At 38.8% G+C, this 25605-nt stretch overlaps 1 protein-coding gene and 1 long non-coding RNA gene across 6 annotated transcripts in view; one reads left to right on the top strand and one right to left on the bottom strand.

Annotated features, from left to right (window-relative positions):
• Positions 1 to 25605, bottom strand: part of LOC103097495 (uncharacterized) — a 28594-nt gene that overhangs the window by 599 nt on the left and 2390 nt on the right. The window contains exons 3-6 of one of the 4 annotated variants that reach the window (XR_001623518.2): positions 5799 to 5951; positions 3594 to 3693; positions 1527 to 1619; positions 695 to 774 (exon numbers count right to left, since the gene is read on the bottom strand). This is a non-coding gene — a long non-coding RNA (uncharacterized LOC103097495). The remainder of the gene's footprint in view (positions 1 to 694; positions 775 to 1526; positions 1620 to 3593; positions 3694 to 5798; positions 5952 to 25605) is intronic. The other 3 variants (XR_001623519.2, XR_001623522.2, XR_001623521.2) reach the window with 3 other exon arrangements.
• The window catches only part of QNG1 (Q-nucleotide N-glycosylase 1), a 39998-nt gene continuing 28718 nt past the window's right edge, over positions 14326 to 25605 (top strand). The window contains exons 1-2 of one of the 2 annotated variants that reach the window (XM_056805942.1): positions 14326 to 14398; positions 24688 to 24947. In XM_056805942.1, coding sequence (XP_056661920.1) covers positions 24774 to 24947 — 174 coding nt within the window. In that variant the 5' untranslated portion in view covers positions 14326 to 14398; positions 24688 to 24773. Of the gene's footprint in view, positions 14399 to 22013; positions 22719 to 24687; positions 24948 to 25605 lie in introns of those variants that run through there. The other variant, XM_056805941.1, reaches the window with a different exon arrangement.

Genomic DNA, 25605 nt, shown 5'->3' with positions numbered 1-25605 from the left:
ATGAAAAGGAAGAATCAAAGATGACTCTGAATTTTCAAGACTGGGTAATCAGGGGCAGCTATGTGGATCAGTGGAGAGAGAGCCATGACTGAAGACAGGCGGTCCTGGGTTAATTCTGGCCTCAGACACTTGCTAGTTGTGTGACCCTGGGCAAGCCACTTAATCTCCATTGCCTACTTCTTACCACTTTTCTGCCTTAGAACCAATATTTAGTATGTATGGATTCAAAGACAAAAGGTAAATATTCTTTAAAAAAAAAAGACTGTTAATTAGAAAATGATGGTGCCTGTCTACTGCTGCCCAAAATAGTGCTTGTCTCTACTCCATGGGGATAGGGAGACATGACTAGCACCTAATGATCCCATAATATGTTTATCTCCATTTTAAATACTTATTACTTTTGACAGAACCTCAATTTAACTTAAGCCCCTCTCTCAAGTTCTTGCAGCCTGAGCTATGGAATCTTTGCTAAACCTAAGGAAAAGCTTCTTTCTTCCATCAGGATATTGCTTAATCATTAGCACTTTTGGCATCAATTCTGCATAATGACAAGACTTTGGTTCTGCTCCTCTTGTATGTGCAAGAGGTCCAGATCTTTAGCTAACCTGCCCTGCCTTCCTGATTATGGCAAAGGAAACTAAACCTGACATGAAGGACAGGCCTTATCATGTGGGTCAGGACAGTCAAACTTTACCTCGCCCTGTTCCAAATGCCTCCATCCAGATTCCTGATCCAGAAGCCATTCAATTGGGTCTGCAGTTGCAGTTGTCAGAACTATAGAACAGTAAATAAAACACTTATTTAAGCACTAAATGTCAGGCTTTGTGCTGAAGAGTAGGATTACATATGCAAATATGGATATGTGTGGTTGGTAGCAGTATAAATACAAAAACACTAGTAATTTATATTTATATACTAGTAAATATAAATACACCTGTCAGCTTATGTGTGTGATCTGGCTCACTCCAAGGATAGACTGAGATTTCTACCATGCCTGTGTGAGTAGTCCTTCCCTTGTCCATCTCATTCATGGATGACAAACATATAAATTATATCTAATTATGAGAAAACAAAAGTACTGGATATTCACATAAAAACCTGTTCTCGATTTAAAGCATGCCCTTAACAAATAATATCAAGGATGACTAATAGAAAATGTGGCATTTTTCAGGGACACAGTTTAGTGCCATTATGATTCCACTTAGCCTTAAATTAATTATCCCTTCATAAGGCTAAATATGGCTTCCAAATTAAAGAGGGAATCTAACCAAAAGAACTTATTAGTCACTTGATGGACGTCATAGTCACATATGGATGACATAGTCACACATGGATGACATAGAGTATACAAATCCACTAAAAATACATTTAAAAGTTCCTTCATTTCATAGAACATTTCTCCAATGATATCAACATACTACTTGGGCTAAGTGTAGAGTTCTTAACATACATCAAGGAAAGATAAAAATTGAAGGGTTCAGATTTGAAAATGGAGGCCATAGTATACTGATAAATTAAGAAATTACCTAGAAATACCTTCGTCTGCTCCAGGTAAGGCACAATGAGGCTAAAGATAACAAAGAGAAGCCTGTGATGGAATGGGTCAAGATGTTGGCATCCTGAAACAAAGCTGAATTAGGAACTAACAAGGCAGTGATCATCTTTGTGATACTAGTTTTAATACTACTTTAAGGTTATAAAATAGATAATTTTAGATCTGGAAAATATCTTAAGAAAAATTCATATAATGCTTTTAAAAATACAGGACTTTTATTGTAAGGCAACTGTGGAAAGAGGAATACTTCATTATCAAAAAAAAATGAAGAGTATTGATAGACATATTTATAGCATATCAACCAATCAATCAACAAGTATTTATTAAGAAACTTCTATGTGCCAGGCACTCTACTAAATGCTGTAAATACAAAGAAAGGCAAAAAATAATCCTGCTCTCAGAAAGTTCACATTTTAATGGGGGAGATTATGTGCAAACCACAAAGAGGATAAATTGGAGATAGTCTTAGAGGGAAGGCACCAGCATTATGGGGCATCAGCAGAGGTTTCTTGTAGAAAGTGGGGTGTGTAGTTGGTCCCTGAAGGAAGCCAGGGAAGACAGGAAATGGAGATGGGAAGGAAGAGCATCCTAGGCCTGAGGGATAATCAATGAAAATGCAGAGAGATTAGAAAATGGAGTGTTTCGAGAGAGAACAGCAAGGTGGTCAGTAAATAGGTCAAAAACTTGTAGAAATGGTTTAAGACAAAGACATTACTACATCAGTAATAGTGCTTAGGTCTTCTGGATTCCAGCCCAATCCCTGACTCAGTTGATCTACTCATCTTTGGAGGTCCCATCCTGGGCGCCTACCCCAGTTGATTGATGACTGAATACAAACTATTCCACTTAGCCCATTTTATCAACTGGCTGGCACTAGATTATGCTTCAGCTTCACATTCCACCCAGCCATCCAATACTTGGACCTCAAGGTTTTCCCACCATCTGCCTGTTCAGTGATCTGCTGCTTATCACCCTTGGCACTGGCCTAGCCTTCTTTTCCCCTTCTGCCTCCCAAAGAGAACACCCCTCTGTAGGTATCATCTTCCCCATGAGAATGCAAGTTCCTTGAGGTCAGGATCTGTCTCTTTTAAAAAGATTTCTATCCTCCGTGCTTAGCACGATGCCATCTCAGGCTCAATCTATCTACTCTGCAAGCAGAACTCGTATATGAATTCTAATTTGTATAAAGATGATAGCAGCAGGGATTTTTGCTTTTTGTATTTGCATCCCCAATTCTTAGTCACATAGTAATTGCTTAATTATATGCACAGTGAATTCTCAAGGTCCTACAACTTCTACAGCTTTCTACACAAAGAGATGAAACCTCAATACCCAAAAGGTACTGTCACTGCAATATGGAATGGAATAGAATGAAATAGAAAGCATTAATATGTCAGGTACTCACTGTGGGTTAAACACTCTAATGAGCAACGGGAATGCAAACAGAAAAACAAGACATTCCCTGCTGTCAAAGGGCTCACATTCTAACTGGAGGAAAGCATATATAGGAAAGCTCATAAGGGGAGAATGAGAGGCCCAGCAGGTCTTAGGATGAAAGGGCAGGTAAGATGGAATTACCTAGGGGTCTGCAGGGTATAGCAGCATGGCAAGTAATAAGGCCCAAGGTCCTGGGGGTTTGGTGGGGAGCAAACCTGGTGGTCTTTTATCTTCTCCAAAGATTATATTGATGACCTCCTGCTTCTGGAAGAAGCATAAAGTCATGTTTCCCAACCAGTAGCCTGGAGCGGCCCACAAAGGGGAGATTCTTGTGCAGATAAAGACACGCAAGAGACAAATTGACTTATAGAATAAAGAAGTCCCTAACTGGTCTCAGAATTTATGTTCTCAGGAAGCTCAGCTGGGCTTTGGGTAGTTTGGGGTCAGACTAAAGCCAGTAGGGAACCGTTCTTATCTATCTGATCAGCCCCAGCCTCCAGAGACACTGCTTTTCATTATCTGGACCAAGAACTCTACAAGCAAAATGGCGGCTATCCCTCCTAAGGGGGATACTCCAACCTTATGTCACTTTCTCCTCTACCTTCATCATGCTGTCTCCTCTTCTCTGTTGCCCATTTATTTCTCCTCTGCCGCTCCCTCAAGGCACTTCAAACTCCCTTTCCTTTCAAGACCTCTGAACACTGTAGAGCCCAAGAGAAGTCTCTTTAATTTCCTTTATTGATGAGGATTTTCATTGTATCAGAGGTAGGAAGGGGCAAACTGAAACTGAACAGGAATCCTTCCCTGCCTACCCACTATCCATCAGAAGTCAATGACAAAAAGAAAGGGCACATATATAGGAATATATTTATAGCAACACTTTGTGTAGTAGTAAAGAACTAGAAACAAAGCAGATACTTATGATCAGAGAATGGCTAAGCCAATTGTGGTACATGAATGTAATGGAATATTACTGTTGCAAGAAATTTTGAACGTGATAAATACAGAGAAACATGGGAAAACATGAACTAATGTAAAGTGAAGTCAACAGAAGTAGGAAAATGATTTACACAACTATAACAATATAATGGAAATAATAAACATGAGACAATCAAAACTGAATGTGGTAAAATTATAATGACCAAATTTGGCTCCAAGGAACAGAGAAAGCACCTTTCCTTATTTTTTTTTCCATAGGCAGAAGCATGTCATTATGAAATATTGCATATAATATTAAACTTTTGCAATATATTAGTTAGTTTTGCTTAACTCCCTCCCACACTTTTTATTTTTTGTTATAAGTTAAGGCTCTTAGGGAATGAGGGGTGGAGGAATGGATTACAAAATTATGATATAAAAATAAAAGATAACAAACATTTATTTTTAAAATAAGAATCACTTGTATAATATCCCCAATAAATGGTCATCCAATTTTATTTTGAAGATCTGTATTGATGGGAAACCTGTTCCCTCTCTAAGACAGCCCATTCCAATTTTTGGAGACCTCTACCTGTTGGGAAATTAGCCAAAATTTACTTCTTTGTAATTTCCATCCTTTGCTCCTACTTTCTATCTCTGATAGATCACATAAAAAATATGTGATAGCCCTTCAAATACTTCAAGACAAGTATAGTCTTCCCTGATTCATCATTTTTTTCAGGTGAAACAGCCTCATATTCTTCAAATGAACTCAAGTGGAATGACCTTAAGGTCCTTCAAAATCCAACTTGCCATCTTCTGAATGATCTCCAGTTTCTCTAGTTTATCAATATCTTTCCTAAAACATGACACCCACAACTGAACATAATATACTAGATTAATGGACTGATCAAGGCAGAAATAATGAATCAGTGAATGAAAGAATAAGTGAATTAAAAAACTTTAATTAAGCACTTACTATGTGCTATGCTGTACTTAGTGCTAGAGATAGAAATAGAAAAGCAAGCAGCCCCTGATGTGTGGAGCAACAACACATGGATAATTTCTACTAAAAATCATATGGAAAGATCCTTATGGTCCTTAGATGGTACTGCATCATTTTTTATCTCATTTTCAGGGATAAAAATCATACTAGTTTCTTAATTTCTAGTGCCAAGACTTTGAAATGGAGAATTTTCTTTTTTTAGGTCTTTAATAGCTGTTGTAGCAATACTCGGGAGTTGTCACATCTTCACAGGGATTGCTTCCCAGGCCTTGAAGGCTAGTACCTCTCTAGTAATGAACACTATATTTCTTGTTTTTTTCTTTTTAAACCCTTACCTTCCATTTTGGAATCAATACTGTGTATTGGTTCCAAGGTAGTAGAGCGGTAAGGGCTAGGCAATTGGAGTTTAAAGACTTCCCCAGAGTCACACAGCTAGGAATTATCTGAGGTCATATTTGAATCCAGGACCTCCTGTCTCTGGGATTGGCTCTCAATCCACTGAGCCACCCAGCTGTACCCCATTGATTTTTTTTTTGTTACTATATCCAAATCTCCTATGTCTAAATCTTAGAGATCCTTATCTTCAAATAGAAGCATAAAACTGAACTTTAAGCAGACCCTTAGTTGTGAAAGAAAAACAAACATCCCAGACTCACTTTAAGTGATTTAAAATTTTTCCTGTTTTTTATTTGAAACAATATTGTCTGTTCTTGCCTTTCTTCTAGTAGCTTCCTTGGAGAAGTGGCGCTGTCAAATTACATAAGAGCATCTCAGCATCAGAATGGATGCTTTGCTTCTCAGTTATCAGCACTCTTACAATGACACCCCAATTCTTTCTCCTTACATCATTCTCTTCTCATCTTGCCAACTTGTTTTACTTACCTTGTCCTCCCAAATATCTTTTCCTCTTTGATAACTTCTCCTACTTCTTCAAACACATCTTTAATGGTTTAAAATCCTTCTGCCATGATTCCTTTTTCTCCTCAGGTCCTTCACCATCTCCTTTGTTTTATGCTTCTTCCACATAGACTTCTCCTGGGGAAATCAAAAGAATATGAAATATCTGTAAATGAGATATGCAAGACGTCTACCTTTCTGCTTTTGCGAGTACTTTGTACCCTAACAACTGATAAGTCTTTGTAAGTACAAATCCTCTGGAAATGGTTAAGTATATTCTCTATTATTCCAATCTATAAATTTATATGCTTTTAAAATCCAATTTTCCTAATATTTTGTTCATGTTTATAATTTTCCTTTTGCTTATGTTTTGGACTTGTCAAGTTCTCATAGAAGAATGTAAAAATCCCACAGAATTCGTGTCTTACAAGCTAGATTTTTAAATATTTCATTTCATTGCTTTTTTAAGAACTTAGTTATTATGCTATTCATTTGCATTTGATATTTATATATCTCATTAAATTGTTTTAATGATAATGTAATCTTCATGATATCTATATTTTCACTAATCTCAGAGAAAATCATGGCTGCAAGTCTCACTTTTTTGGATTTAGCTTAAAAACAATATTTTTTTTTTGTCTCTGTACTTAGAACTCATATAAGTCTTTGTGTTTTAGGCATATTTTTAAGTGGGAAATTAGTAGGATTTTGATTTTGAATCTACAATTTTCCTTTTATTGATTGATGGACTTAGCCTGTTAACATTCAAGGTTATACATTTTTTTCTTACATTACTTTTTTTTGGTCACAAAGTATCATCATCTGGGTTTTGTTTTGTTTTTTAATTCTTACCTTCCATCTTGGATTCAATACAGTGTATTGGTTCCAAGGCAGAAGAGTGGTAAGGGCTAGGCAATGTGGATTAAGTGACTCACCCAGGGTCACATAGCTGGGAAATGTCTGAGTTCAAATTTGAACCCAGGCCCTCCCATCTCTAGGGCTGGCTCTCAATCCACTGAGTCACCCAGCTTCTTTCTCCCTATCCCCTGCTCCCCCTCCCCCCCCATGTCTTGTTTTTAAAAGCCCAATCTTCTTTCCCAAACTAATACACAGTTCTCTGATGCCAGATCATAGCTAAAGTTTTTCTTATTTTATAACAATCCAATCTTAACCACTACTCCCTTTACTTTTCCACTTTCTATTTATCTCAGAATTGCAGACCAGTGTAATAGGGTTGACTACCCTGTATGCAGCCTAGGTGAAATACTCATCTTTTTCTTATATATAGGCTCATTTTTCTAATTTACAGATACTGTGTGCCAGGGACTTCATTTACCCTGGTTTCCTCAACTATAAATTGTAGGTATAATAATAGCGCCTAGTTCACAAGGCTATTGTGAAAATTAAATGAGAAGCTTAGCACAGTGACTGGCACAAATAAAGTACTTAATAAAAACTTCTGTCCTTCTACTTCTTCCTCCTACCCTTGTTTGTTCTCTCATCCTGAGTTCTAGGACTCTTACGGTCTATTTTCTAATATCTCATCAATTACTAAATATCACAACATTCCTCATTAACCAATTTGCTCTAAGCTTCCACTTCGCTTTATCAAAAATTCCTTATTTAATAAACTGGAGAAACTACCTTTTCCATATGTTGTTACTCATCTCTTCAGCAACCCCCCTAATCTTTCAGGCTCAAATGAACATTAAGGTTACTGGCTACATCATTTATTTGCAATTTAACACACTATAAAAACATAGACAATTATTTACAATTTATCAGCTGTAAGAAACATCATCATAGGCACTTTAATCAATCAATCAATTAATAAACAGTTAATAAGTGCCGACTACCTGCTGGGGATACAAAAAGAGACAAGATAGTTACTGCCTTCAAAGGAGCTTCCAGTTTAATGGGGGAGACAAATAAATATATACAAAGCAAGCTCTATGCCGGGCAAGTAGGAAATAATTTAGAGAGGAAAGGCACTAGAATTAAGGAGGATTAAGGAAGATTTCCAGTAAAGAGGAGATTTTAGTTGGGACTTAAGGAAAGCCAGGGAGATCAGTAGGCAAAGAAGAGGAGGGAGAGTGTTCCAGACATGGGGGATAGTCAGAGAAAGACAAGAAATGGAATGACTATAAGAAGACTGGAAAGGTAAGAGGGGGCTAGGTTATAGAGGGCTTTGAATGCCAAAGAGAGCATTTTGTCTTGGCTCCCACAGATGGAGTCACTGGAGTTTACTGATTAGGGGACTGGTACAATCTGATCTATATTTTAGGAAAATCACTTTAATGTCTGAATGGAGGATGAACTAGATCCAGATGAGACTTGAGGCAGGCTGACCCACAAACTGACTCTTCCAACAGGCCTGGTGTGAGGGATGAAAGCCTTCACTAGAATGGTGGCAGCATCAGTGGTCAGGTGTAGAATTCAAGAGATGTTGCCAAGGTGAAATCAATAGGGATTGGGAGAGAGGAGTGAGAAATAGTGATAAAAGCAGGATGAGTCCCAGATTGTCAGTCCAAGAGAATGGGAAGGTGTTGCCTTCTACAGTAATAAAGGAGGCAGGAGGGAGAAGACTGAGGGGGAAAAGATCAAGAACTCCATTTTAGGTGAGTTTAGGATGTCTACTGGCCATCCAGCATGAGATGTCTGAAAGTAGTTAGAAATATGAAATTGGAAGTGAGCAAAGGGTTTGGGGCAAAATAGAGAGGTTTAAGATCTCTGCTCCTCCTGATTCCTGGATTCTGAAAACTGACACAGCATTCAGTTCTCTCAGCATGCCTGTTCAAGTCTCTTCTCAAGATTTCTCTACATAATATTTCTTCACAAGAGTTAAAACAGCTCTCTCAAAAAAGAAGTTCTCTTAGACCTTGCTGTCCCCACTCTTTCCAGCTGTCACAGTATTCTAGAAAGAGAGGTTAACTGTCAGACTCTTTAACATTCTATTATTCTCTCTTAAAGAAGCTAGTCTTGTAGCAGGATTATACTTTTATTTAGAAAATATATATTTTTTAACTTTTCCCCTAAGTAAGAGTGTACAGTATAGGAATCTCCTGCCCCCAATCTCTTCCTTTGGTTCCCTGTCACTTGCGGGGACTAATTCTAAACTATTATTTCACTTCTTTCTTACCCCTTCCCTGAGGAGATGGGGAGATATACCATGGAGAGAGTAGTGGCTCTGAATGAAGCCAGAAGTGGCAAGTTTCACTTGACACCTCTGATGCTCACTATCTGTATGATTTGGAGTAAATTCTTTAAGCCTCCGGAGTCTCACATTTTTCATCTGTAAAATGAAAGGATTGTTCCTTGCTGTTACAGGTGATCCTGATTCAGCCTTTCAGATGTTCCTGCCTGTTCTATTCTCAAGGGATAATTTCCTCAAATTCCTAGCTTTTATGTTTTCAATGACCTTTATGCTAGGTTTGACTTAGAAACTGCACCTCTTTATCATGTGTAAATATTGAGCCATACTTATATACTTCCATTCAATTCTATATTATCTTGTTAAATTTTACTGGGGATCAATTTACATATTAATGACCTTTAAAGTTTTGGATTTCTCAGAAGAAAAATAATTAAATTTTCTGACCTCACTGAACAACTATATTTTCCATTATGATGAGGCTGTGCACAATAGGCAATTTTGTGTTTGGGGGCAATTTTCCTTTTTGGGGGGGTATATGTCATATTAGCCTTTTACCTCTGATTATAATTGAATAGCCAAGCAATTTGAATTGTTATTTTTTTGATATAGGGTTTTTTTCTTTTTAGCTGAGTACAAAATTATTTTTCTAATGTTAGAGCTCTAGAATTTACCATAATTCTCCCTGAGTTAAACAGGATTCCCCTCTGCCAGTGACTTCTGCACTACCAATGATTTGCCCTCTAATTTTGGTTTCTAATACTTTCTGGGAATTTTTTGGTATGATTTCCTGGAATACAGCATTTTAGGCATATTCCTTTAAATATTTTTGGAAGATGAATGATTCTCAAGTTGTCCCATTAAACTTTGTCCTCTGTTGTTTGTTTTGTAGAGATCTGCCAGTTTGCTCTGCTATTTGTCCTTCCATTGCTGCCTTTGGGTTTGTTTAACTACTTTGCACCTCAAGAGTATGTTTCATTAAAATTTTCCACCAACTTGGCTATATCATCAATTTTTATGATTTTCTTGTTGAATCCTTCCTTCAGTAATTTTATTTCCAGTTCTATAGATGCTCTCAATATTTTCTTCCATATCTGTTATTGTAGACAGGATTAACTCTCCTTTGTTTACCTTTTGATTGAATCAACACAAGCTTGAACTATGTGGAAGAGCTAGCAAACCCATTTAGTGAATTCACACCCTACTTAGTGCTAGGTGAGAAGCCAGCAAGATACTCGGGAGAGCTCCACCCCTTTTTTTAACTCAGTCAGAAACTTGTGATTTTTTTGAGAGTTCATACAAGAGTTTATACCCTCAGCAACTCAATCACTCAGAAACTTGTAAGAGTTCACACAAGAGTTCACAACCTCAGAAACTGTTCAATCAGGAAATTGTGAACCACCTGGGCAGTGCTAGACAATTTGGAAACTGTGATTGGGGGAAGGGACAAGGAGCCACTATAGAAGGTCCTGAATTTCTAGGGCTGAGGAAGTTGACTCCAAGAAGGAAGTCAGCTTCAAGAAGAAGGTCAACTCAAGGAAGAACGTTGACCTCAGGAATCACCTTCAGCTCTAGTCATAGTCTTGACCTACCTCTTAGAGCCAACCTGGGTGAGTCAATAGCTGGCTTTCCCTTCCTGTCTTCTGGAGAGGGTTTAATTCCATTTGAAGGTCCTGTCTGAGTAGGTTAATGTCTTCTCTACTCTTTTGTATTCCTCTACTTTCCACTTTTTCCACCTCTTTTGTAAATAAAAGCTATTAAAGGTCACTTCACTTTAAGCAATAATATATTAAATCATATATTTTAGTCTAACCCTTACACATCTAAGAATTAATGCCACATGTATCAGTTCTAAGGTGGAAGAGTAGGGTTAAGTGACTTGCTCAGTTTGAGGTAATATTTGAACCAAGTCTCCAGGCCTGGCTCTCCATCCACTGAGTCATCTATCTGTTCCTTATTTAAACCATTTTAAGATTCTTCTGGTATTTCTATGATCTCTTCTAAAAACAGATTTTCTTCTGACTCTATGTTATGTCCAATATTACAATTATTTTAGATGTAGTAGATATATGTGATTTTAGCCTGATACTCCATTTTGAGATAGAAGAGTAAAGTGGTGATCATTATGAGTCCTGGATCTTGTCTGGCCCTTCTCCACTAGGCTCATAGTAGTACAGGTGAGGTAAGAACCTTTTGCTTCTCAAAAGAATAAAATTTGCAATCTCCCTTGGAGAGGAGATGGGTCAGATTCCAGATCAGATATCCATCTATGCAACATGCTCCTACCACACATACTATATATTTTCTTTTACACTGTTTTAGGGACCTGGGTTTAGCCATAGCCATTTACTCTAAGGTGTTGCTGGTAATTTCTCAAAATTGTTTCAATATGATTTATTTGATGAAGAAAATTTAAACAGTTTGTCATATATTAGCAATTTATGTTTTTTCCTTCTCTGTTCCTTTTCTTTAACCAAGTATTTTTCTGGTGGGAAATTTGCAGCAGTTGTTTATGGATTTTGGATGTATCATTTTTATCAGCTACATTTACCACAAGTGTTTTTTTCCAATATGGTCATTTTCATTTTTGATATATTAATATTCATTTTGATATATGGCTTATTGTATAATATTCTTCATATAGGCTATTTTATTTTATGCAAAATTTTATTTCCTTAAAAATTAGAATTTTGATCCCAGTAAAAACTTTCCCCTCATTTCCCTGATCAGTAAGGATTATTGCTCCTCACATCTCATATAGCAGGATTTTCCAAGAACCTATTATGTCTGCTATGTCTCCATATCGAAAGTTGCTCAAAAACCACGTTTTCTCTAGGATTTGCTTGAGGTCACCTTGATTTTTAAATGACAATGTTTTGTTTTCCAAATTTTCTGAAATTGTAGTGGTCTGAAAATTCTAGGAGTTTGTAGATGTAGCCTTTCTTGTGATAAGCTATCATTTCTCTTGAAAAACTCTACTTTTTGTTCTTGGTACCTCTGCTCTGCTTATTTCTTGATACCACTCCCTTTTCTTCACTATACCTTGAACCTTCCCTCTTAGAAAGTACCATGACCCATTCAGCCTCTCCAGCTAGTTGGTTTCTCTCTAACTGTGAGAAGTCAGGAGAAATAGGAAACTAAGGTGACATGCCTGAGCCAAGACCTCAACTCTCTCACTAAACACCTAACACCCATAAGCTTTTTTCTTCTTCTACTCTAATTTTCTTTAAGGATGACTCCTGTCCCTGCAAAAAAAAAAAAAAAATTAGATCCTTAGCTCTCTGGTGCCTTGGAATATGGGTGTATCCTTGTCTGATCTTCCTATATTCCCTTCTTCATGTCCTTGAGTAATTCAAGATAAGTGACAAATATATCTTGATGTGAGTTAAAGGCCTATTTTTTATTACTGGCTAATCTCTTTTGTGAAAGACAAAGTTCTGAGCTCACAACCATTTAAAACAAATTGATACAAAAATAATGATTAGTTTTCCTGGGAAACTTATTTTGGGATTGAGGCCAATTTTTATTCTTCTTAGGTCGTCTTCTTTAGCTTCTTCTAGTGTTTCTTATTCTTTTGTGATGAGTTTTTTTTATGCTGTTGGTATTTTTTCCTGGTCACTTGGAGGGAGGAGGGACGGTGTCTTTCATCCAAAGTATCCCACCAAGGTACAGGCTTAATCTAGTGTAGAAAGGGAGATAGGTAAGAGTTTAGGGTCACAGTAGTTCTGAGGCAGCTGAAGAGAGGGTTTGGCTAGACTTCTGGTTCCTATAAAAGAATACTGCCTTGAGTAAGGATTTTGCAGGAGGCAAAATGTTATTTATGTACACTTTTTATTTTTCCTTAGTTCACAAATGTTTCTTAACAATTAAATTCTAGTCTGCTTACCCTTCCCACTCTAGCTTAAATTTGTGGTAGTTGACTTTTGTTTTATATCTCCTTTCTAGCTTTCTGGATTGTTAATATTAACTCCGGTTTGACTCAGCAATGCATATTGATTTGCCTTCTTAGATAAAGGTCAATCTTTTCTAAATAGGTGGTTTCTTTCCTTATTGGGCTGTTAATTGCCCTTATTCATTAATACTAATGAGAAGATGGAACTTTGTAAATGTTTGCTGATTTATGCATATACCCCCTCAAAAAGTAATTTTTCTTTTCAGGGCTTTAGAAAAGCCAAGTGTAAAAGGTTATTACTGTGATTTTTTTCTGACTTCACGTTAACTTTTTTTGAAGGTATCCAACAATTTTAACTTCTTTTTCAGTTTTCTTGGAGGAACCATTTCTAATCATTCTTCCCTCACAAAGAAGCAATATGATAGTGAAAAGATTACTGGAAATGGAATCAGGGAACTTGGATATAAATCTCATATCTAGCCACCTGGGTGACCTCAGAAAAGACATAATCTCTTTGGTCCTTAGTTTCTTGGTCTATAAAATAAGAAGATTGAAGGTGGCACAAGTGGATAGAGCACCAAACCTAAAGTTAGGACAATCCAAACTGAAATCCCACCTCAGATACTCATTAGGTGTGTGACTGTTGGTTTCAATTTCCTCAACTGTAAACTAGGGTATATAGTACCTACTTCAGTCTTGATGTGAGAATCAAATTAGATAATTATAAGACCCTTAGCCCAGTGCCTAGCACATAGTAAGCACTACATGAATGTTAACTATTATTGTTAGTATGGATAATATCTGAGATCCAGTTCAGTTCTAATTATAAATATAGGCAATTATAACTTTGCCAAATATTATTATTATGGTTGAATATCCCTGAGATCTAGACTTTCATAACAACAACAAAAGTTAAGACAAAAACCCATCCTCCTTTGAAGATATCTTCAGAGTGCTCTTGGTATTTTGATGACCTTGAAACTGTGGAATCAGATAGTTTAAAGTGTTTAAGACTTTGGTGTCAGTTCGTTCGTGTGTGTGTGTGTGTGTGTGTGTGTGTGTGTGTGTGTGTTCCAGAAAGTGTTTAACAGTTTATAAAAGACAATCTTTCATCATTTCACTATCACTATAGAGACTCATCCATTTCCTTATTTAACATAATTGGATATCACCGTCATGATGTCTATTTCAGCTGGCCTTAGTGCAGAGCACTTTGCTGTTGGAGGTTGTTGCCTTGGTAACTAGAAGCTGGCCAATAAGCCCAGCTCTTGGCTGCATGTGTTCTCTGCATAGCTGATGCAATCCCTGTCTGGATTTGGGGGCATTCTGTAACTGGTTCCCATCTGCTAAGCACGTGGTGAAAAGATAGACTTTTGATTAGCTGTTTAACTGGACCCATGGTGCATTTGAAAGGCACTAACCAGCCAGAGTGAGTTTCCTTCTGCTTCCTGCCTGTGTTTGAATGAGAAGGCAGGAGTGGTTTAGAAGTCCTCAGTGGGGTGAGGCCACTATCTCCCCATGGAAGACTTGGCCTTGTAGATGGTGAGTTTATGGTCCTGTTGTGATTTCCGTCTTCTGTCTAATCTGTCTGCGTCTAAGTAGAGCACTGAAGACGCCAATAACATTGTGATCTTTGAAAGGTTAGAACAGCAAGCATCAGAAGTCCGAGACCTAGAATCCATGCAGTGAGGCTGCATTCAAGGCCCTGAAAAGCAATCTGGTTTGACTCCTCCTCTGTGTAGCCGACCTGTGCATGTGGAAGTGAACATGATGGGGCAAATGCTTTGTATGACTACTTTTAAGCTCATTTGTCCCAGGGACTAAGGTGATAGATGGGAAAGTCTCTCACCCCCTGCCCCTACCAGTTTGGAGGAAAAGGATACTCTGTACCTTCTGTTCTTGCTATGTCTTCTGGTAGATATACCTTTGTAAAAGCTAACTGCTATTAATTGGTTAAATTAAACTGGAACACTAATCGCTGGTGATTAAAAATCTATCATCTCAGTTCCTAGGAAGGAGTATATCACACTTAAAGCACTTGCTACAAAGCATTCTTGGGAACCAAGGTCACTCTTCCAATTGTAGTCTCTTCCAAATCCCAGTCTCTGCTACCACTGGGCTATAGGTCAAACTGCTCCCTTTTCGGTGCCTTTCTGCTACCAATGTGAGAAATCAGCAACCTGGTTCCCCCCACTGAGAAGCCAGGCAACAGCAGAGCAATAAATGCAGAGCAAACCAAGGGGAAAGCAAACTGGGGAAGGCCTATGGCCTCAGTCAGGTGGTGCTCAATTAGCCATTGTGCTAAATATGTAGGTCACAAAAACAATCTTTGTGGAAGGAGTTTCACATCTGAATGTGATAGGATAGTAGAGTGTCACAAAGTCCAAGCAAGAGCAGTTTCAAGGGGGCTGTAATCAAAGGTGTCAAATATTGAATGCAGAAAGGTCCAGGAGGTTTGCTTTGAAGACCAGAATTAGCCTAATATAGAGCCTACATTTCAGGGGAGCAGATTTTAAAGGGTTCAGAGAAAGACTTGATCATAGAACCCATATAAGCTCTGATAGCCTCATCCCAAATTCCACTCTCACAGATGAACAGATATGGTCTCTTCCAGGTAATATCTTTTGAAAGACTAAGTCCTGAGCCCACAAATACATATGATAAATTCATACAAAAATAATGCTTAATTTTCATAGGAAACATTTTGGGATTGAGGCTAATTTTTGTCCTACATTTGTCATGTTCCCTCTAGCTTCTTCTGGAGTTTCTCATTCTTTTAAAAAACAATCTTGTGTGATTTGAGGGGTTTTGTTGGTGGTGGTGGTATTGGTATTTTTTTCAGTCACTTAAAGAAAGGAGGGTATTCCACCAAGTGGGATGGAGTTCAGGTTTATATTAATTCTGATACAGTTGAGGGGGTCTAGCTAGACTTCTGCTTTCCATAAAATAATACTGACTTGGGTAAAAATTTTGCAGGAGGCAAAATGTCATTCTCAGAACAAAGTCCCCAGAACAAGGCTACATTTCTCCCTTATGGTTCTAAGGGTGCCCTTGAGGGATTGAGGCAATTGTCTAATGCCTTTGACCCAAGTCCCCAAAAGTATGCTTCCCTCCAAGATTAATCACTTTAGTCAGTCAGCCTTAATTAGTTTTTAGAAAGGGATATATAGATATAGATATAGATAGATATAGTAATAACAGTATAAACCATTCCTCACAAAGTCTGTGACTTAACTCACCCACAAGTACATACAGAGTCCATGGGAAAGTGGGCTCAAGTTTAGCGAGCACATGTGGCAAAGGGGTAATCCATAGCTCCTGGTTGCTAGACATTCTTTCCTCCCATTTGTGAGGTGCTTAAGAACTTTTCCCTAAGGCAGCAGTTCTCAAAGTTGTTGGTCTTAGGATTCTTTTATCTCTTAAAAATTATTGAGGACCCTTTCCCAAAGAGCTTTAGTCCATGTGGGTTATAACCAAGAGGTGCTGGAGTCAGCTCAAAGTGGATCACAAGAAATGATTATTTTATTTTCAGTATGAACATTTATTTATATCTCAGAAACTGGCAACTGTCATAAATCAGGGTTTGAGTTGTTTTAGGAGTGGGTTTTTAAACTTAGTGGCAAATAGGTGGCTCAGTGGATTGAGAGCCAGGTCCTGGGCTCAAATCTGGCTTCAGACATTTCCTAGATGTGTGATCCTGAGCAAGTCATTGAACCCCCAGTGCCCAGTCTTTACCACTCTTCTGGAAATTGGAGTAAGTATGGTAAGGCTTTCTAGCAGACTCCTGAGGAAGAAACACCTGAGAGGTAAGGTGGGAGTCCACCTCAGTTTTGGCTTTATCCTTGGTCAGGTCTCCTTCCTCATCAATTTTATTTTATCCAGAAGAGGACCTTTTGAGCTTCAAAGGGTCTAGAAGATGCTAGACTCCCTATCCTTCCAAGAATGTATTAGTCGGATTTGCATTTCAGCTGATAGCAATGTTTGCATTGGAAACCAGTGACAGATTATACATACATTCACCATGCTTGTGTCATCCAGGGACCTTTTGAGATCCCCAGGACCCTTTCAGGGGGCGCATGAGGTTGAAGCTATTTTTCAAAAGAATACTATGACATTAATTTCTAATATAGTAAATATCAATAGATATAACTGATAAACACTCTGCATCCCTTCCCCTATCCCCCCCCCCCCCCAAACCAACTTCTATGCCTCAACAGGGTGTATACTATCAGCTTGGGATCTGGGTCCTATGCATCAATTTCCCTGATGCTTCTAAAGTCTCTATCAGAACACCTGCCCCTGCCCTTACCCAAATATTCTGTGGCCAAAAGTAGCAGATCTCCTCTTTGGCTAGCCACTTTAGAGAAAGGGAATATTCTCCATCCTTCAAACACTAGTATTAGCTGTGACTCAAAGTAAGTCACTTAACTTCAGTTTACTCATCTATTAAATGGGGATAATAACAGACCTAGCTCCTTGGGTTGTTGTGGGAATAAAGTGAGATAATATTTATAAAAGGCTTTGCAGATCTTAAAGTGCTGTATAAAAGCTAGTTACTATGAATGAACATAGAGCAAACACATAAAAAAAAGAAAGCCAAGGACAAAAAGATATGATGCTTTTTTGTAAACCAGGGGTCCCCAAACTTTTTACACAGGGGTCAATTCACTGTCCCTCAAACTGTTGGAGGGCCGGACTATAAAAAAACCATGAACAAATCTGTAAACCGCTGTCTGGGATAGCAGAGGCTGCAGCGCTGGCTGTGATGGGCCTGTCACACCTTGCACAGCACCATCACTGCCACCACTGTACCGGGCAGCAGTATACACAGTGCTGAATCCCCTCTCCCAGATCGCCCCTCACCATGCTGATGTCTTCCATTGTGCAGCCACATAATCCTTTGCATGGCACCTTGAACAAGGCGTCATGCAAAGGATTATGTCACCGGAAGTGGTACTGTATGTGAGCAACGCTGCTTTGTGGCACGGCCACATACAGTGCTCCTCTCACTGACCACCAATCCAGCCCCTTTCGGAAGTGAGGCAGGGACATAAATGGCCTCAGGGTGCCGCATGTCGCCCGTGGGCTGTAGTTTGGGGACCCCTGTTGTAAACTTTAAAGTACTGTATAAACAACGTCAGAATATTATTTTTATCAGATCCTTTAAAAATTGGAAGATTTGGGAAGGAATAATTCTATTTTGTATCTGAACTTCACCAATGAGGAAGATGTGTTTTCTGGAGTGAAAATGATGCCAAAGAAAACAATTCTGTACTCTACATTTTAGATACAATCCTGCCAGAACCAATTTTTATTCCAATCTACCTATTTCTGCCTAGAAAATGAAAACTGACATAATCACCCTATGATTGAAAAGCTCTTTCAACCCAGCTCTTCTGAAGTTACAGTATAGGATTCCTGAACAATAGACAATATTTCACAAAGAATAAAAAAGTTCCTTTGCTCAGGGTAAATTTCTATTAACATATTGCTTCATCAAATAGAATGTCACAGATTTCAGAAGCATTCGCCTAGAAAAAAATAATTTTTCTAAAACCATTTAATTGTCTTTTGACCATTCCTTTCATGGATTCTCTTTTCTAGGTGACCAAAGATGAATTCAAGGTATTTCCATTAACTAAAGTAATCAAAAGGATCCTATGATCTAATCACTTCAGGATCTAGTCCTATTTTGAAATGGTCTCTCTATGGATATTGTATCCTCTCCTGGTTTTGTGATATCCCACTATAGGCTTTCCTCCCTTTCTATCCTTTTGATGAATCATCTTTCATATACTGTTTAATAACCATGAATATATTTGTAGATTCTGTCCAGGGATCTCTTTCTCTTCTCTCTTCACTCTCTACTCTTCTTTCATTCATTAGCTTCTTTGACCACCACATCTGTGTATCCAGCTTTAGTCTCAACTTTCTTCCAGTCTCACCTACAGATGACCATGGACATGGAGAGACATAGGCTAGAAAATAGTAGTTAATAAGATTTTTTTTTTAACCCTTACCTTCTGTCTTGGAGCCAATACTGTATTGGCTCCAAGGCAGAAGAGTGGTAAGGGCTAGGCAATGGGGGTCTAGTGACTTGCCCAGGGTCACACAGCTGGGAAGTGTCTGAGGCCAGATTTGAACCTAAGACCTCCTGTTTCTAGACCTGGCTCTCAATCCACTGAGCCACTCAGCTACCCCCATTAATAAGATTTAAATCTGTTGAAGTGCTTGACCCCAAGAACAGACATTAGTGGTTTGGTATCAGCTTGGGAAGGAAGTTTTCAATGAAGTATCCTAGTTTAACATTTTTATAAATGACAGATAAAAACATGCTTATCAAATAGGAAGATGACATAAAGTTGCGAAAGATAGATGTCTGAGATGACAGGGATCCAAAATAACCTTGACAGGTTAGAATCTAAGATAAAATGTAATTGGGATAAATGTAAGGTCATGCATTTGGGTTTAAAAAATTAATTTCACAATATAGGATGAAGCTATCCAGAAATTTTGTTTGATATAGCAGCTAAAAGCTCATGCAATCTTAGGCTACACTGAGGGATAGGACCCAGAAATAGGGAGGTAAGAGTTCTACTGTACTCTGGTCAATCACATTTGGAATAATGCATGTGGTCTGGGATGCCACATACATTATTAGGGAGAGTGTACAAAAGAAAGGCAAGCAGCACAAAGGGATTAGAGGTCATCAAATGTCATCACTCAACACAATGTTCTGCACCAAGAGAGCTCTTAATGTTTACTAAATTAAATGGTTATTCTTACATGTGCATATATCTTTTCTCCTCATAAGCTATGTAATGGCAAGGATCAAATCTTAAGCTTTATATTTCTGTGGAGTCAACAACACAGGGAAACATTTATTGACTTAGGTAGAAGACTGACTAGCTGGGGTGAAAGAAAAATATCTGCCTTTACAACCTTTATGGGAGGAGCTCTTTGGCAGTCTATTTGCTTTTTTTCTTATCTGATTAATTCAAAGTCCATTTGGTTGTTTTAACTGAAGGCAATGCTTACACTTAATTACCAGCTTCTTATATTATCTTTGCTAATGTTTCACTTCAGTGAATATTCTAGTGCTGACTTTTTCTGGAAAATTAGATTATAGTTGTCAACCTGAAAAAATACAGAACTACCAAAGTAATTATAAGGGTCTTTAAGGCAGGTAGAAAGATTAATCTGAGAAGCCACACAGAACCTCAGTCCTGGAACTTCAGAACAAAGTGTGTTTATAAAGATTTTGGAGAAGAGGAAGGGTTTATGCCTTGTCACTCACTTGTGATCTGTACTAGCCAGTCTAAACTAAGTGAGAGAGGCCTAGATCAAATAACCAAAGACTAGGGTACCAGCAAGTATTCTAGATACAAAATGAGAAAGAAAGAAAACATAATGATCATAATTGCTAATCCTATGTAAAGTATCAAAAGGGGCTTGAAGGTTAATGATTCAATCTGGGACAAGGGTGAGCAAAGGGGTTTCTTGAAGACAGGTTGTCAGGGACAAGGGTCAATTTGAAGTTTCATAAAACCAGGTTGTCAGTCAGTGGAGAGTTTCTACAACTTTTTTCTTAAAAGGAGTCTAGAAAAAGGAAGTCATCTAGGATCCTACCAGCCTATCTGCTTTCAGATTGTTTTTATTTGACCTCCAATGAGACTAGAGTTGACTTATACTAATAAGTTATAATATATCATGACTTTAGTGGATTTTAATAAACAGATGACTATTCTATTCTCTAGTCTTGGGGCATGTCTGATATTACATGGAATTTTCATATTAACCCATTATCCTCAAGATTTTTTCAACCTCTGTAGGGAAGGAACTATTTAAGTAGTCTAAGCACAATAAAAGCAGCTGACATCCTCCTCTAAAATTACCTATCAGCTATTTTCCATGTACCTGGTATGTAATTATATATCCCTCTCATTAGAATGTAAATTTTTGAAGGCTGGGGGGCTGTTTTTGCTCTTTTTTGTACCTGTATCAGCATTTTGCACAGTGCGTGACATGGAGCTTAATATATCCCTGTCAACTCTCTTACAGCTTTCATGTTAGCTCTCATATGATCTTCAAAACTATCCCGTTTAAGTACCTCACCTTACAGCTAAGAGTCTCATTAAGAGGTTTGCAGTTAGTATTGGGGGCAGAATTAGAACTGGGGTCTTTCTGACTCGAAGTTCTGCACTATTTAGGTTGGCCACCAATTTGTCATTTCTTAAACAACAAAGGCATGGGGGGGGGGGTGTGCGCCCTGGTTGGGGGAAAAGACCCATTATTTTCTCGACTAGATCCTTCCCAAGAATCTAGGTAGTCTGTAGTGGTATATTCTGTTTCCTCATAAGCTCCACCAAATCAAAGGACATATGACTCTTCCATGTAAAAACCCAACATTACAATCTGCCTCCAACTACAAAGTTCTGGCTAGGGGCCAAAAAAAGGGGGTGAAGGGAGCCAACCAAAAGCACGAAGTAGGAAGGAGTCCTAAGTACACGGGCTTCTGTGTCTGCCAACACTGCTGCTAAGCTTCCAGATCCCGTACCACCCCGGCAACACCGGGGCCCAAAAGCCACTAACCAACTCCGTTTAACTAAAAAGGGGAGGGAGGAGGCAGGGGCGGCGGTAATCTTAGCGAAGTATACAATCGAGCCATCCAAAGATCTAGCAGGGTTCGGTTCTCGGCATTGCCTCTAACCTGCTATGTGACCTTGGGGAAGTCACTTTCTCCTCCCCCCCGGCTCCCCCCCCCCCCCCGCCTCTCGGTCTCATTTCCCATCCCACTCCCCTCAGTCGAGCCAATGTGTTGGATCATTAGATTTCTGAGGAACTTTAGAATCGCTCTGGCGGAGCCGACCCCAGGGGGGGAACAAAAATGGCGTACATATCCACTCTCCTCGGCTTCTTCCCCCCTTCACTTTTTTTCTCCCCCCTCTTCTGCAATCTTTGGCAGCCCAGAAGCTCCAGCTTCCTGACCCATCCCAATGGCTCTTGATCGCCATGGAAACGGGCCAGGAAATCTCGCTAGGGTTGGCCAAGTTCCCGGAGGTTGCAGAGGATTGGTCGGATCGCTTGAGCTGGAAATGTCTCAAAGTCCCTTTTCCTCCCAGCTGCACCGCACCCAACTCCTTCCTTCCCCTCCCCTCCCTCTTGGAATGCGTGCAGCGCACGAGGCCAGCCGAGTAGTGGATTCTGCACCGCATCGCCCCCTCCCGCGAGATCTCCCTCATCCGGGACCACTTCCTTTGCTCCTACAGCTTTTGCCCCTCCCCACCGACTTCCTCTGACGGGGTGGGAGAGCGGGCTGGAGAGGAGGGAGAGTGGTCGTGAGCAGCGTCCGTTAGAGTTGAGCTTACACTCGCGAGGAGTGGGAAAGAAGGCGGGCCCTGGAACGCCGTCGGGGAGGGCGGGGAGGTTCGGGGTGATAAAGTTTCACGTTAGCCCTCACGTAGCTTTACGACGGAAGCCGAGTCTGGTGCAGAGCACGTTTTGGATTCGTGGGTTTAACCTGTAATGGAACCCCCTCTTCCCCCTCGAGAGTCTGCGGAATTCGTGGCTAGCAATAGCCAAGATGTGTTTATCGAAGCAGCTGGTGTGGAGCGAGTGGCTGAGATGCTGCTGGAGAAGATCCCAGGCCGAGAGTTCAGCTTGGAGGGCTGGAAGACCCTGCACGAGCTGAACCCTCAGGCAAACGATGAAGACGCGGTCAACTGGGTGTTTGTCTCCGATACCCTCAATTTCTCCTTCTGGTCCGAACGGGAAAATCACAAGTGTATGGTGCAGTACAAGGATAAAATGTATAGCGGTTACTGGGCTCTTTGCGCTGCAATCAACCGAACCTTGGATGAAGGTTAGCTTCCCAGGCCTTGGAATTAAGGAGTCAATTTGTGTGGCTTGGGAGAACGATGGGGACAAGAGCATAGAGAGGCCCTAAATTAGACTGCTGCATCCTATGTAGGATGACTCTACAAGTGGAAGAGGCTGTTGTTGCCACCTTACACTAATTTTGATGCTTTAGCAGTACCTCCAGCCGAACTTAAAAGATCGGCTGATGAGTATTTAAAGGGCACAATTTTTAAAAAGTACAATTTTGCTGTTACCTGAAGTTGCAATATAGAAATAGAACCAGTAAAAATGTTTTTAAAATACCAGAAGTGATGTGCTAAAAAAAAAACTTACTGAGGGATAACAAAATGGGATTTTGCCAGTGATTTTTTCCTCCACTGTTATGTCTTTTGGGGTTAGTTTTCTGCAAGATGTATTTTATTTCACATGAATATTTATAATAGAGCATGAAAGTATATATTCAATGTTTCACTTGCTATTGAATGTGGTACTTTGCCATTTTTATTTTGAGTAGCAGATTCCAAATGGCAGTGGTGGTTTAGTTGGATAGAATGTTAGGTTTGGAGTCAAGAAACCACTCCATTTCAGACACTTGTTGACTGTGGTCTCTAGACATTTAAATGATAGACTTATGCTTTGTGGAGGAAAATCCCTACGTTGGTGAGATCAGAGGTACTTCCAGGATTTGAGTAGTGCACTGCAAATGTTATAGAGGGGACATCAGAAAGCATCTTGTCTTATCCCCTCTTTTTACAGAAAAGGAAACAACACCATAGATAGGAAAGGGAAAGTGCCCAAAGTCAAAACAGGTAGTTAATAGCAGAACTAGAATCTGAACCCAGGTCTGCTGACTTAAAATCTAGTGCACTTTCCACTACTCTTTCATAACCCCTCCACATTCACCTTTTGTTAACTTTTCTGTCAAGCATCAAATATTTAATGTATAGCATAGAATACAAAAAACACTAAGGCAGTTTTTGCTTTTGCAAACTCTAAGTATATGATCTTTACAGATTTGGAGGCATATATACCCATAATTATTTATTTCCTTCTAAGTAAAATTTTCTTGGCTTGGCTTTAGAAGTTGTTATATTAAAATTATTCCCCAGAGAAATTAATACATTGCAATTGAAAGTATTTGTTTTTTCTTCCATTAGTCACTAACATAAATGACTAAAAAAACAGATGCAACTTCGTATCATTTGTTTGTGCCTCTGTGAAACCATAGTTGAATGTAGAACTCTACGCTTCAGAAAGCTTTGAGTTATGAATTTAACCTTAATGCCTTTAACTTGCAAAATGTAATAAATTACTGCTTTCAAATACATAATATGTATATTTTCCAAAATTAAAACATACATGTCTCTATAAAGAATTCATTATAGTTTTATTTGAACAATAATGTTCTTTAACAAAATTGATTTAATCAAGTCTTGCTGTAGTGAAGGTACAGTTCTTTGAATCAAAACAAGCATTGTCAAAATTTCTATTTATTCTTCAGGGACATATAGTACAGTGGAAAGAGCAGTAAACTTGGAGTCTCTAGTCTTGAGTTTCCTAATCTTTAAAATGAGTTGGTGATACAAGGTAAACTTCTGAAGTCCCTTTCCCTTCTGTTTCTATGATTCCATAGATAATAGATTTTGTACTGTTAACACAAATTTAAAACTTCTATTAGCCCTTGATACCACCTTTTGAAAATCAAGATTACCTTACAAACTAAAAGTCACATATGCTCTTTTCAGAGTTTCCTCTTCAAATCAATAATTTCTTGCTAGAATAAGATCAGTATTCCTTATTTTCTTTTTCATTGTTTCAATAATTTCAGGCTGAAATTTAGGTTTTATTAGAATCCTAACAAAATACTAAAATTAGAACTTAAACTCAATAATTATTTTTGTCATAAATGTCCCAATTTGTTCTTTGAAATATCTTTTTCTGATTTGTTTTTCTTTTTCTTCTACCCCCTCAAGGAATACCCTTCACTAAAGCTTCATACTATGCCACAGTTACCCTTGGTGAGCTTCAGCATTATTTTCGCTCTGACACAGATGTACCTATGCCTTTGATAGAAGAGAGGCATAAGATTCTCAATGAAACTGGAAAAATTTTACTTGAAAAGTTTGGAGGATCTTTTCTTAACTGTGTTCGAAAGTGTGACAGAAGTGCACAGAAACTCCTATCTTTGATAGTTGAAAATTTCCCTTCTTATAGAGATGTGGCCAAATATGAGGTAAGTTTTTGATTTTTTTTTTTAGAAATTAAAAGTCCATATAGCAATTATCCTTACTATTACTGGCATAATCCAGAAAACATACTTTTCAAATTGACAGTGAAAAGTTAAATTTAAGGGCCAAAAATGTAGTTATAAGCAGCTGTGGTGGTGTAGTGGATAGAATACGGGACATGGGGGGGGCAGCTGGGTAGCTCAGTGGATTGAGAGCCAGGCCTAGAGATGGGAGGTCCTAGGTTCAAATCTGGCCTCAGACACTTCCCAGCTGTGTGACCCTGGGCAAGTCACTTGACCCCCATTGCCTAGCCCTTACCACTCTTCTGCCTTGTAGCCAATACACAGTATTGACTCCAAGAAGGAAGGTAAGGGTTAAAAAAAAAAAGAATACTGGACATCGAGTCAGGAATGTTCAAATCCAGCTTCATACATTTACTCAATGTGGCTCTAGTCAAGTTACATAACTTTGATCCTTACTTTCCTTATCTGAAGAGTCGCGATGATAGCACATACCTTTCGTGTTTGTGAGAATCAAATACGTATAAACCTTAAAGCATTATGTTACTATTGTTATAATAACCATCAAAGATTTTATATTTATAGTTCATTTTGACCTCAACCCTTCTGTTTTTCTCAATACTCTGGCAGTCTCATCATCCAC

The sequence above is a fragment of the Monodelphis domestica genome, chromosome 7, assembly GCF_027887165.1.
Source record: "Monodelphis domestica isolate mMonDom1 chromosome 7, mMonDom1.pri, whole genome shotgun sequence".
NCBI lineage: Eukaryota > Metazoa > Chordata > Mammalia > Didelphimorphia > Didelphidae > Monodelphis > Monodelphis domestica.
Note: the sequence above shows the minus strand (reverse complement) of the source record. Positions and strands in the feature narration are given on the sequence as shown.